Consider the following 14295-nt stretch of genomic DNA (forward strand, 5'->3'; position numbering starts at 1 on the left):
AAATTTGGTTTGTTTAACCATGTGCTGCGATATGAGATTTGAGATTTGTGTATTGCGTGCGTTGAATGGCTGTACTATCGAGCAGCGAATTTGTATTCACTTTTTAGTACAGATTTACCATGTATTGTCAGTTACGCTGCAACTGCGTACATGGCCATGGTAAGGCCGTGCTATGGTCTGATAAGGGTACAGATTTCTTATTTTCAAATGTTGGCAGGTATGTGAATGCCTTCAAACCTGGATTAGATTGTTTCCTAGATGATTGCTCCATCCACAAGGCCATACTGCCTCTTCAAATTTCCTTCAAATATTAAAATGTGTACTTTTATATGAAATAATGAAGGTAGTGAATTATAAGAAGACTCATTACAGCAAATCATTCCACTGTTTGAGTAAATATATTTCCGGCTGATCATAAATTGTTTATTCCATGCTTTGAAATATCTATGACCTGACTTGACCTGTATTGTACCATACGCAACTGAACTGAACCAAAGTGACCTGACTTGACCTGTATTGTACCACACGCAACTGAACTGACCAAAGTGACCTGACTTGACCTGTATTGTACCACACGCAACTGAACTGAACCAAAGTGACCTGACTTGACCTGTATTGTACCACACGCAACTGAACTGAACCAAACTGATCTGACAATCGCTTTGTCCGTCCTGTTGGAAGGTACCACCCCTGGCCATTGCCTTCATGAAGGGTCACGTTGGATGTGCTGATCTTCTCTTGGAAGACTCCAATGCCGATGTGAACTTCCGCGATGCAGACGGCTGGACGATCGTGATGCTGACCGTGAGCCAGCTGACCCCAGAGATGTGGGAGCAGCTCAAGTACCTGGTGGAGGAGAAGAACGCAAGTGTGACCCTCAAGGATGCCAATGATTGGACAGCTGTAAGAATATCTTTTTTTTTTATTTCCCCCTGGAATGGCCTTCTTGATCATAGGCATGTGTAGTTCTCCCCCATTTTTTTTTTAGTTCTCCCTTTTTTTTATGTAGAGGTGTCGTGATCGAGTGGATACGTCACCGGACTGTCGATCACAAGGTCCGCGATTCGAGTCCCGTCGCGGCACTAATGTCCTTTGGCAAGACATTGATCTACATTTGCCACACTCAACCCAGGTGATGTAAATGGGTACCTGGCAGGAATTAATTCCTTGAAATGCTAGAGCGCTGTAATGCCAGCTAGGCTAAAGCCGGGGTAATAATAAATGCGCCTCGGAATATAATTTCTAGATAGATGGCGCTATAGAAATGCCTATTATTATTATTATCATTATTAATGACACTGTCAGGCTTTCCAATTTCATTTTCAGGTGGTATGACTGTTTGTTGAATGCATGAGAGTGGTTATTTGTTGTAATGCATTTGAAAATACTAAAAACTTGATCTACCGGTACTCTTATTTATGTCTATGGACATCTGATGTAGTCCTTTATGTCACCTGTTTTGAAAACGAATAACCCTCAGTTTGTCAGGATTAATGTTTATTACTTATTGGGGAATATCATTTATAAATAATGTTGAAGTATAATTGAATGCATGAATTGAATTGTATTGTATCATATGTGATAAGCAAAAAAACATCAAAGTTAAAAAATGGAACAATCAACAAAGTAGTGGGACTTGAATACATGTCTGTTCATTTTTTTCTATTTTCTCATTTTATTTTTCCTGTAGCTTCATCATCTGGCTGCTGCACAGTTCCACGAGGTCAGTATTACCACCTATAAAACAATGTATTTTGAATAATTGACAAGAAATGAGTTTTTTTTTCTTCTACGGAGATGTATTTTGTGTAAATGAAAACGAAAGTGACCACAAAATATTTCTGTATGATTACCTCTGAAGCATAGAAAAGTTAAGATTATGAAGTTAAAGTGAGAGAGGGAGACAGAGACAAAGAGAGAGAGAGAGAGAGAGAGAGAGAGAGAGAGAGAAGGTGAAGGGTTAGAGAAAGAGAGTTAAGAATTAAATAACAAGGGTAAAACTGTAAAGAGAAAATTAATAGGAGCATTAAAGAACTTCATTTCTACTGAAGAAAAATTGTTTGTTTGTTTTCTCTCTCTCTGTCGACTACAAGATCTCTAATATTTCTTTGACTCTTTTCCTTCCACCTGTCTATCATCATCCAGGGTAATGCTGCCAAGCGGGATGAGAGGAAGAAAATCAGTATCGACATGGCAACCTTCCTCATCTCCAAAGGATGTGATATCCATGCCAAGACGGCTGATGGAGAAACAGCCCTTGATATTGCAATCAAAAGGGTAAATTGAAATGACAAGTAGAAGGGGGGGGGGGGGGAGGGAGGAGATGGGGATCAAATAAGACATGAAGATAAATTAAGATTGTGGATGGGTGTTAGAAGATATATATCTTTGGTTACTCTGGTTGTTGTTGTCGTGGTTGTTTTCTTTTCATTAAGTTTTGTTTGTTTACTTACAATGTTTACTAGGAATTTTTGATGAACCATGTTATAAAATGAAAGAACATTTCTGTAGATTTATAAACTGGCTGTTGCAAAGGAACTGCATATATATATATATATATATATATATATATATTTTAAAATCTTTAATAACCACCAAGTTTTTATTATTAGATTTAACATGTCCAGGGCCCCGTCTTACAATGAGTTGCGATAGATCCAAATCAATTAAAAGTCCTCCAATCAATCGCAAGTTTGCAGTCTCCTATCTCTTATGTACATAGTTGCGATTCACATCAATCGTAAATAAGTTGCGATTGATATCAACTCTTTTTAAGACTGGGCCCAGAGCTGAGTGTAAAAAAAAAAGATTCTGTATCCCAACTTTTCTTGATTTCTGGAATTCCTTTTATTTGTCATTCAGAATCAAATCAATGCTGAGATGGTGAAGTTCTTGCTGGAGAAAGGCAGCAAGCTGACCAATTTCACCAATGAAAAGAATGAGAACCTCCTTCATCTGATGGCCCAACGCTGCACCGGCAGTGATCAGATTGAACTCTTAAAGATTGTGGTGGACAACGTAAGTACCTTAATTTGGACCATGCCACTGTTGTTATGAACGTATAAATCGAGGGTTCAGTGACCCAAAGACGTAACTCCATATTTTGCCAAAATGAGTATTTGATACCTTAAAGCCCAAGTGCTCAGTGACCGCTTTCTCTAAAATTGGCCAAAATGGAGTTACGTCTTTGTGTCACTGACCCCTCAAAATCATCTATCAAGAGTTAAATGTTGAGTTTCATTTGTTGTTTGCATAGAATATCTTCCTGGGGAAACAACATCTCTACAATACATGTAAATGTTACCGTTTTAGTAAAAAAAAAAAAGATTTCAAGATTTTAAGTCCAACATACGATACACCACTGATGTTTCAGGTGGGATTAGCAGGTTATGGCAATATAGGGATTAGAGGCTACATGTATGTGTTTCAATAGAGAGTCACATTTATGAAAAAGTACACTATTTTTTATGTTTCACTCATCTTGATTTGACTCATTGAAATGTAATATTATGCTGCTGCTCTTATTGAAAACTGGTTAACATCCTGGGTGGTGAATTAAATAATTTTCTCCACAATGCTTTCATCCCAAATACATCAATGTTTAAATCATTTTCATTCATTTGCTTGCATACCCTTAACTTTGCCAGATGAAAAATGTGTCTTCTACTGATGACAAACTTGCAAATGACACTGATGCACAGACCCCAGCAGCAGCCCAGTCCAATGCTTTCATCAAGCAGCTTGCCAAAGCCAGAGACTCAGCAGGTTACACTCCACTCCTCAGATGGGCAGTTACTTACTACAACGCATTTAGGGTATGATATTAATAACGATTAATACTGATTATGATGAGATTTTGGTTATGATTGTAATTATTATTATAATTGTTGATGGTGATGGTTAAAATGATGACGATGGTGAATGTGTTGGCGATGGGGATGATGATGATGGTGATAGGGATGGGGATGATGGTGATTGTAATGGTGATGATGAAGATGGTGATAATGATGATCAACAATATGATTTTGGTAATAGTGATGTTGAAAAGTGATATCAGTTGCTAGATTCACCAGATTTTATAATAAATTTCTTTGGAAGTGTTCTATAGAATTTGAAAAAAATTACATTACATTTCAAATAGTATGATTGAAAGAAAAGGCTTGTATCATGGACATCATATCATCAGTAGCTATATGTGCTGTTCATTCAGTCATTTGGAGGAAATGGACTTTGTCTGTACGTTTGTATGTACGTTTGTATGTCACCTTAGAAGAAGCCACTAAATCAATTTTCTACTATTAACATTCTTCATTTATCAGAATAACGATCAACTTGAAAGAGGCAGAGCCTTCTTAAAGGTAAGAAAAAAACTCCTAACTGCAGTACTCTCTCTTTTCATGGTTGTTTAAATCCCATGTAGACAACACCATGTCATTGTTTAAGGGATGCAAAGTGCTATTTTATGTACATGTTTTAACATACATTCGACATTGTTATGTATAATTAAAAATATATCAACAAAAGCAGAGGAATGATGAATAAATGTAACTCTTCAACTATTATGGATATAAAGAATGAATGTTAATGTGTTGACTAAACAATGGAAATTAGTAGTTACATATAATTTATTCATTTCATTAAAAAAAAATTAATTGCCTTTTTTTTAAACTGAAAAACTTACCTCTTTCTAATAAGCAAGAAATAAGGGGATATTTTTATTTTAGCACAAATAACAATCTTACTTTCTAAATATTTTACGAGGTTAGGTTGTAATGATTTCATATATTTTTGTTCCTTGCAGCTTTTGCTTGAACTCTCTGATTCAGACATCAATGCCAGAATACTAACAAAAGAGAACAGAAAGGATGTTCATGGTATGTACATGTAAATGCAGCTAGTATGATCTTTCCTACAAGTTCTGGAGATTACCACTGCTTTAAATCTTCCATCTTATCATTAAAAAAAATGTCATACTCAAATTTTGTTGAAAGTGTCTAATGGTTGAAGTAAAGATTTCAATCTGTATGTGTGTAATTGTCGTTGTAGCCAATGCAAATTCCCAATATGTAATAATGTACAGGACAGTAAACATGCCTATAAGAATTAAATCCTATTTCATGAAATTTGTTTAATTTTTACATTAAGGTTTTTTTTAATTGAAAGGATATGGTTTATGAACTTGACTACAAATCGTTTGCAAGCTGTTACAGGCTCTAGGAGTACTTAACACGCATTTTGTACTTACCAATGGCTTGTAGTCGCATGTCTCCAATGGCAATATTCATCACACAATGTCACAAATTAGCTCGCTTTCTATTTTTACAAAATAATATACAGCTGAGAAGACTGTGATTCTCCTGCTGTGTGAAATGAAGGAGAGGCCAGGTGATACCCCATTCCCGGCCCTAGACATTATCCTTTCCTACAAACCTGACATCAACGTACGGAATAAAGAAGGACATACACCTCTCCTCCACGCTGTAAAGGCTGGCAAAATCAAGCTTGTACAGAAACTTGTAAGTCCTTGTATTAGCAGAGATGCCAACTGTTCCGTTTTTGCTGTATTTGTTCTGTTTTTTCGCTATGAATACGGCAGTACGTTTTTTTTGTATGTTTTGTTACGTTTTTTTAATTTTTTTTTTTTTTTTTTAAATGACGTTTTTCTTAATCTCTGATCATGGGCTTTGTGTCGTAAGTGTATTATGCACCTACGTCTTTAAACGATGAGGAGGATGATGCAGGATGATGATACGGGCCCCAAACTGCACACATTGCGAACAACGCACATGTAATATATGCACGTCGCGCTCCGATCCGGGTAAATATACGTGGTACTGCCGTTTTTTTTAAGCTGCTCGGTTGGGCGATATGTTAAGGTGAGAGATTTTTTCAAAAATACTGTCTTTTGTCCCAAAATACTGTCTTTTGCTCTTTAGAATACTTTTTTTTGTTGAAGAAGGTTGGCATCTCTGTATTAGCGTCATCTGATGAAATTAATTTTTGTTTTGGAGACTGGACGTTTTTTGCATGGTGAAGAAATTTGAAAGCTCTGCTTAGATTATTCATTAATATATTTATGTTTCACTTATTCAGGGAGGAGAAACCTGTTATATCTCCAATGGTCACTGAATCAAATTAATCTTCTTTCAATACAACAAATGACTTTAAGACATATATGTGTTAAGGGTTGTTACCAAACATTGCACAAAGTCAGCCGAAACATTAAGAGTTAGTGCTAAAGTCACATGATGGATTTTGCATTAATTATATGACATAGTATCATAATCACTCAACTAAGTAAGTGCTAAAAGGCAGTAAAGTTAAGTGTTTATACTGCTATGAAGGTCACAAGATGTTTATACCTAGGCACATAGACATCATAATCTTAATTTGGCATATGATGTGAATCCCCTTTTTAACTGTTTAATATTGTTGATATATTTGTTGTATTTGTTTATGCCAGGTGAAAGAAGGAGCTGATGTTAATCTGAAATCCCAGGAGAAGGATAATGACAAGCTGGCCACGCCCCTGAATCTTGCCATGAGGTAAGGATGTATACATACATGATGTAATTAACAGGTGGAATGTTTCTCATGCCCATGATACATGCATGTACATGTACCTAGAATGCCTAAATACAACCATGTGATTAGTTTGAGACATTAATTACAAGTTATAATCAAGATATTTCACATACTCATAGCCAATCAGGGTCTGGGCTTTAGATGGGATTTGTTATTGCTATTGAATCTCTTTTTTTTAATTTTAATTTTTAAATTTTTATTTAGGTTTCATTTCCACATTAACTGCATATGAAAAGAATTTACAAAGTAAGGCATATACAAGACAACAAAACATATACATAATATTTGATAGATACAGCAGTAATAAAAACGATTTGATGGCAAGTCATTAAATACAAATGATGCTAACAATAATCTGCAGTAATGAGGAGGAAACCTTGGAAGCATTATGCTTGTAATTAAGGTTCCCTTTACATAATACGTTTTTTACATAATATATAAGACAAAAAACAAAACAAAAGAACAAAAACGGGTGTGTGGTGCAGCCAGCCAACAAGTGTTGATAATACCGATGGTCTCTAATCATGATGACCTTAAGCATTTTCATACTGAAGTAGAAGTTTATGTTTCAAGTGATATTTAAAAGTAATTAAACTTGGCAGCTATTTGAGCGAAATGTCTGGCTGATTTGAAATTCTGAGGACCTTTTCTTGGTGATCCGAAAATTTTTGAGCTGAGCTATCAAATTTTGGTTCTACACCCCTCTCATTGGATATTATTTACACTGCGTGTGCATTCAAACAAAGACAAGAAAAGGGAGGAACACTTCAACCAAGTATTTCATACTAATACACCCTGTCCGCTATATGTATCTAGCTTTCTCATATTGTATGCCTAAAGAATATGCGTACGATAAATGTATGTCTTTTTGTAAGCGATTTTAGGATTCCTGTTACATTAAGGCACTTTAAATTTTATTACAGGCAATTTGTTGTTTCGAAGCCCTGGTCATATATTTGCTTCATATTTTATATGTTTTATGAATCTATTTTTCTTTTGTATGTTTTGCTTTTATATGGTTTCAAAAATTTCAAATTCAATTAAACTATATCTGTCTTTGCAGGGACGGTCATTTTGATTTGGTAGATATCCTAGCCAACGCATCCACTGTGAATACTCCCAATGAACCCAACAAGCTCACACCTCTTCACTATGCTGCCATGTCACATCACAGTAAGTAGCCATTTTGTACACCCTCATTGGTTTAGTATTGTGCGTAAATGATAAAGATGATCTGATGATTCTGATTATAGATTGTTTGTCTTTTCAAAGGAGAGGGAGGAGAACAGAAATTAAAAAGCATGAATTCAAGAAGACTACTCAAAGGAAATGAATTATTTGTTGAATGACAAAATAGATCAGTAAAATGTGGGTTTATCTGCTCATGGTTGAATTACAGTCAAACCTTCTTTAGTGACCACCTGTCTACAAAGACCACCTGCCTACAAAGACCACATATTTTGTTTCCCTTGAAAATGGTTTTTAATTGAAACATGTACTAAAGGAACCTGTCTACAAAGACCACCTGTCTACAATGGCCACTTTTTGTGTTTCCCTTGGGTGGTCACTATAGACAGGTTTGACTGTATTATTCAGCGATACAAGTTTTACGGTTGGCGGAATTATATATGGTCTCCTACCCAGACTTGTCAAGTATGACTGCTTCTCAGTTAATTAACGGAATGCAATTTTTTCTCCTTCTAATAAACAAATATGATGTGTTACAGGCATGAATCTAATTCAAATACTACATTCATAAGAGACCTTATCCCCAACAAAAAGTGTTAAAGCACCACTGCACTAGTTTGGCCAGGAGGGATTAGACCTCCCTGCATGGTCACTGGTCACCGACAAGCAGCTCTCAATTAACATCAGGAAAAGGGGGACCATGGGGGACCAATGGTCACCGATTAGCATACATGCCAACTGTTCAGATTAAAGAGGAACATTCCTCTTTTTGGGAGAAGATAATTATCATTTTAATGCAGGTGTTCCTCTTCCTGTACAAATTTGTCTGTAGTATTGAATAGGAGAGTTAGGATTGTTCCTCTTTTTTTTTAAAATAGCATAATTTGTACAGATTTCTGATTTTCAAATGTTGGCATGTATGGATTAGGCATTGTTTGCTATATAGAGAGGGCGCAAGTAGCTATAAGTAGTGCAGTGGGGCTTTAAAAGAACACTTTGTCACACTCTTCCTACTACCCCTCGTGCAGATAATAGCCTGGTGATCTGTCAGGTCATGAAGAAGCTGCTGGACAAGGGAGCTAAGATCCAGGCCAGAGACTGGAAGGGTAGGACACCCCTGCACTATGCATGCAAGACCTACATCGATGACAGGGATCCAAGCACCGATGCCCTGGAGCTCCTCCTAGACAACAAGGCTGATGTCTTTGCAGAAGACAAGGAAGGAAGACTGCCACTACACTACCTCTTCTTCAATCTGGATAAGTACGTATACTGATCATTGATAGCTGTATATTTAAAGCCTGTCTGTACTAATTTGGCCAGGAGGGATTAGACCACCCAGTGTGGTCACTGACAGGTGGCTATCTCGTCAACTCAGCTCTCAATTAACATAAGAAAAAGAGGATCATGGGGGACCAACGGGCACCACTTAGGCATTGTTTTCTTTATAGAGGGAGCAAGTAGCTACAAGTAGTACAGTGAGGCTTTAAAGGGTTGTACAACACAGGTCCAGACAACAATTGCTCCACTGTAAATTAATAGTTCCAGTTGCATTCACAACTTTAATCCTAGAAATAACATTTTATGTAACCTAAATCTCTACTCTTTTCCTAACTTAAAACCCTGATTTCTGGAATTACAGATGTTAATTATTTGTTGTGTGAAATATAGATTGCCTCGTGGTAAGCCAAACACAAGAAATGCTTCAAATGGAAAGTCTGTCTTATATATGATAAAATTGAAACAACGCTGAGCTTTACTCTTTTTTAAAACCCTTACCAGGACCCAAACTTTCTTTTAGTAGCAGTCTCGTTTCTATTTAGTTTTGCTCTCTTTCAAAGCAAACTAATTGGTTGGATATATTTGTACTGTAATTTAATAGTGGAAAATGTAGGTTTCGTTCGTACATCTGTGGCAAGTAGCCATACTGCAAACGTAAATATACAATGTACAATAATCAACCAATGCATTCATTCATACAATCAATCTTTGATCAGAAGTACCCTTCAAATATGGAACGGTGTGAATCGGTGTTTATAAAAATTGATTACTAGCCATCATTTCTTTTTCCAGTGCCAACGACAATTCAGAAATTGATCCTATTCAGGCGGTGAGTCTGCTGAAAGATTCAATGAGGAAACAGAAGATAGGACACCCAGACAAGCAAGGTCAGACACCTATCCATGCTGCAGCACTCAGAGGGGCTATCATCTCACTCATGGACCTTGCTGAGGTAAGTCATACTGCCAGTAGGATTGTAGATCTTTCTATCAAACTCAATACATTTGTTGTATTACTTGATAAATGGAGACATGTGCAACTGTTGCAACAATGTTTGTTTTACCGATATGTCACAACATGTACTTTGTTCAAATGTATTGTTTTGTTTCTGCTAAAGAATGATTGAATAAATTTTCTTTGGAAAAAAAAAAGGATTGTAGATCACAAGGAATGAAGGGTTACTTAGGTGGTGCATTTGTATTTCATGAGAAACCTTAAAGTCACTCTTGATCCTTATGATTAGTTACGGGTAAATAAATCTGTATTTCAAGGTATAAACATCTTTTGTCAAACTTTCAAATGGTTGTTGATCAAAGAATCTGACTAACATGAAATGTAGAAGGCATTGATATGTCATTCGTGGAATTATAACTTTGGAATGTTAACCTGATTTCACTTGTTATGCAATGGCAGCTGCTAAGATCATCTCATCTCTGTTTGTTTGCAGTGTGTAAGCAGCACGGATATGAAAGACTCTGTCGGAAACACTCCACTCTCCATGGCATGTATGGGAGAGCACATCAGGTGAGATACATCTCTTCTTTAACTCCTTTTCTGCTTCTTAGTGGTGTGTGATGTTACCATTGTTATATTGCTTTCGCATTTTGATGTTTGTATTATAATGTAAATATCTGATTGATCTTTAAAACAGACAATATCCGCATGTCATGTTAACCAATTCAATCAATTCAATACAAAACAAAAGCCCTCACAAAACTGTTTTCCAGAGTCAATATTCTGAGATTGATATTGTATGTATCTTTTATTGCCCTGAAATGATCTGTTTGTTACTAGATAAAAATATCTATGTACTCAGACTTTGCATTATGTCCTAACTTGACTCTGCTTTGCTGTTCAGAAAGAGAATGCCATTCTTTGTCCAAACATATTTTAGCCTGCAGGATCAGCTGCGTGCAGTACAAAAAGTACACATCTCTATGTATTGTAATGTGATATATACCATTTATGTTATGGGTTATTGTGAACATTTCATTATCTTCTAAAGGTGTCATGCACTAAATTTAGTATGAACTTATTTTAATAGCAACGACATATATTACCTTGAACTCTCCATGTATTGCTCCATTGTGTGTGGTAGTCGAGTGGTTTAAGCACTTGACTTGAAATTCAAAGGTCGTGGTTCGATCCCCGACACGTCACTAATGTCCTTTGGCAAGGCATTAATATTCATTTGCCACACTCGACCAAGGTGAGGTAATTGGGGTATCTGGCAGAAATTAATTCCTTGAAATGCTGTTACAGTAGCGCTGTAATGGCAGCTAGGCTAAAGCCGGGGCAATAATTAGTGCGCCTCGGAATAGAATTTATTATTATTTTTACTTTTTGAACACTACTGATTTTGTCTCACTTTCCCTCGTGCAGTGTTGTGATCTTCCTCCTGCAACAAGGAGCCAACATCTCAGCCACCGTGACCCCCCTAGAGCCCCACAAAGACGAAGAGGTGGAGAAGGCCAGGAAGAAGAAGGAGGAAGAGGAGGAGAAGAAGAAGGAGCACTTCTGGGTGTGGAAGCCACTCCAAGATAAGAGGAAGGGCAAGAAGGAGATGCCAACCATCGCAGAGACCCTCTTCAGGAGGGTGGTGAAGAATGGATGGCAGGGGATTCTCTTCCTGCTCATGGGCAGACTGGAGAAGTTCAAGGTCCCTTACATCACACCTATCAAGGTAGGCCAACACTCCTCCATGTCTGTACAAGACATTGATCTACATTTGCCACACTCAACCCGGGTGATGTAAATGGGTACCTGGCAGGAATTAATTCCTTGAAATGCTACAGCGCCGTAATGGCAGCCGTGCTAAAGCCAGGGTAATAATCTCCCTCTGAGCCTCAGAATAGTTTACTAGATCGATGGCGCATTACAAATGCTGTAGTATTATTATTATTATTACACCCATTCCTCCTAATCATTGCGAGGTCGGTCTGACCTTCCCTGTTTACATCATGAGTTTTACACTTTCATATTCAGTTGATTACCTCTAGGTTAGATCTCCAGTGATTGTTTGTTATATATAAACAAAAATGTACCGTGCATTTATGATGTTGAACACAATCAGTTAAAAGAAGTGGGGAACCATTCAGGGCACTTTTATTGATTCCAATTGATATCAATCATCATACTGTACCTATATGTAAGACATTGTGATATTGCTGTTGATATGAACCTTTTGCAAGACAGGCTCCATGGTCCTGTCTTACAAAGATCTGCGATTGGTCCGGATCGCTCGTAAGTCCCGCAATCATTTTTAAACCTACAAACTCATGTCTCTTTAGTACAGAGTTGAAATTAGTTTCGAGTTTCTATTGATTTGATTTTACCGCAGTTGTTTGTAAGACAGTGCCCAGATCATTGTAGTATTTGAATGAAAACTGCAAGTCATCGTATTAATTAAGGCAAATTAAGCTTATGCTTTCTGTTTTTCTTTGATTTTAGGCAGCAATTGAGGAGCACAGGTTTCAGATGGCACTGAACCTGATCTCCAAGTCTAGGGGACACAAAGTCGATGGTTTGGCTGCTAAGCAACAGAACCTCCTCCACATCCTGGCCATGCAGCGTACGGATAAGCTTTGTACCAAGGTAAGAGATAAGGTCGGAAATTCGGGTAATGATGGAAAGGTAGTTGATCTTTGATGGTTAGTGTTGGCATGTTGGTGTGTTCACCAGATTGGTAGTCCTCCAAAGTTTGGATTTGAAAGGGGATAGAGAAAGAAAGAGAGTGAGAGAGGTATTCTTTTGGTTTCGTCCTTTCGTGGATAGGGAATGCTAATTTCCTGATTAATAAGCAAAGCAAGTTGAAGAATTTGAGTCAATTAGTTACCTAAATTACGCCCAGTTTTCCACATATGTATTTGTTTGTGCAATTTTTCTCCATATATTTTCATCAATTTAACTGTACAATAAAACTTTAAAATTAATTACAAGCACTTTCTTTTGAAATTCAGTCTTATAAGGGAGTTTACAGATAGCACATGGTACAAATGACCCCAAATATCCACAGATCTTTTACACATGGAGAAGTTCCACTTTGAGCATCTTAAAATAATAACTGCCAAAGTCCTAGATGTGCTTCATGAATATCTTTTGTTTGACCTCTTGAAAAGAATACTTCCACCTGCGTATCATATAATGTACTGTTGGTGCATAAATGAATGATGTTACATAACTTTCATGAGCGCATATCCAGTATTCATCTCTGTGGGGTTTACCATTTTGGTACAAATGACCTTCATCTGCCCATGCGCAGATTGTATCTGTGAACTGGCTTGTTGCTAGAGGTTGAAGATTAGCTTTAGGAATATTAACAATATGATCAGTGCAGATTGACATCAGCTTTTTGATGACAAATTTCAAACATATTTTCACACTAATGTAAAATCTGATTGTACATAATATGCTAATTTGCAAATAGAACTCCCTCTTTATGATTTCATTTATAATCAATTCTATGCCTTATCTTGTCATATAATCCCAGAAATTTATTCATATTCGTCTTTACACCAGGTTGCAGAGAAGCTCCTTTCAAAGGGAGTAAGTCTAAGCTACGACCAGTTCAAATGCACACCTCTAACATATGCCGTCCTTTCCGAAAACCTTGGGGTTGCAAAGCTCTTGTGGGGTAAGTTTCTTTAGAATAAATATTTTATTCCAAGAACAGCAACTTTCTTTGATGCATACCAATTGAATCTTGCCATTTTTTTTGTAGACCAATTGTGTGATCGCAAGCCATTGAGAAACCAGCAAAAACTTTTGTAGAAGTACAACTGCTAAATTATGAATATTTTTTTTTCTTTCAATGTTTGTTTTGTAGATCATATGAAGCCACAAGACAGCAAACAGGCGCTGACCAGTACTGATGTGAAGGGCCGAAGCCTGCTAGCTACAGCTTTCTGGAGGCGTGATAAGTTTGACACAGATCTAGTCGGGTGAGTTAGGGAATAGTAATTCCGCAGCGATAACATAGATAGGTATCCTGGATAGAATGGGGACCTGGTTTTATGTATGAAGCCTTATTATTGTATAATGTTATTACCTTGTGCCCTCATGTCGTTGGAGTACTCTCCAGGGAGGAGAGATGATGCACATTGTCTGCAGAAATGAATCCAGACCATTCGGTTAGGAATATCTGTTCAAGTGCTTAGAGACGTTATTACTAGGTTCGCCAAGACAAAATGGAGAAGTGGTTATTCTTATGAATGCTTCAAGAAATATTCTAAGACTTGATTC

The 14295-nt window shown here is 37.0% G+C and overlaps 1 protein-coding gene across 2 annotated transcripts in view; it reads left to right on the forward strand.

The window, feature by feature from the left end:
* LOC588883 (poly [ADP-ribose] polymerase tankyrase) overlaps positions 1–14295 on the forward strand; it is a 53470-nt gene that overhangs the window by 17220 nt on the left and 21955 nt on the right. For both annotated transcript variants that reach the window (XM_011673181.2, XM_788547.5), the window contains exons 18-34: positions 682–903; positions 1691–1723; positions 2146–2277; positions 2863–3018; positions 3648–3815; positions 4320–4358; positions 4802–4874; positions 5338–5516; positions 6464–6546; positions 7649–7758; positions 8802–9036; positions 9847–10006; positions 10502–10578; positions 11437–11737; positions 12505–12648; positions 13573–13687; positions 13880–13994. In XM_011673181.2, the coding sequence (XP_011671483.2) occupies positions 682–903; positions 1691–1723; positions 2146–2277; positions 2863–3018; positions 3648–3815; positions 4320–4358; positions 4802–4874; positions 5338–5516; positions 6464–6546; positions 7649–7758; positions 8802–9036; positions 9847–10006; positions 10502–10578; positions 11437–11737; positions 12505–12648; positions 13573–13687; positions 13880–13994 (2342 nt within the window). The remainder of the gene's footprint in view (positions 1–681; positions 904–1690; positions 1724–2145; positions 2278–2862; positions 3019–3647; positions 3816–4319; positions 4359–4801; positions 4875–5337; positions 5517–6463; positions 6547–7648; positions 7759–8801; positions 9037–9846; positions 10007–10501; positions 10579–11436; positions 11738–12504; positions 12649–13572; positions 13688–13879; positions 13995–14295) is intronic.

Source organism: Strongylocentrotus purpuratus, unplaced genomic scaffold, assembly GCF_000002235.5.
Source record: "Strongylocentrotus purpuratus isolate Spur 01 unplaced genomic scaffold, Spur_5.0 spur5_scaffold_5, whole genome shotgun sequence".
In the NCBI taxonomy this organism is placed as follows: Eukaryota; Metazoa; Echinodermata; class Echinoidea; order Camarodonta; family Strongylocentrotidae; genus Strongylocentrotus; species Strongylocentrotus purpuratus.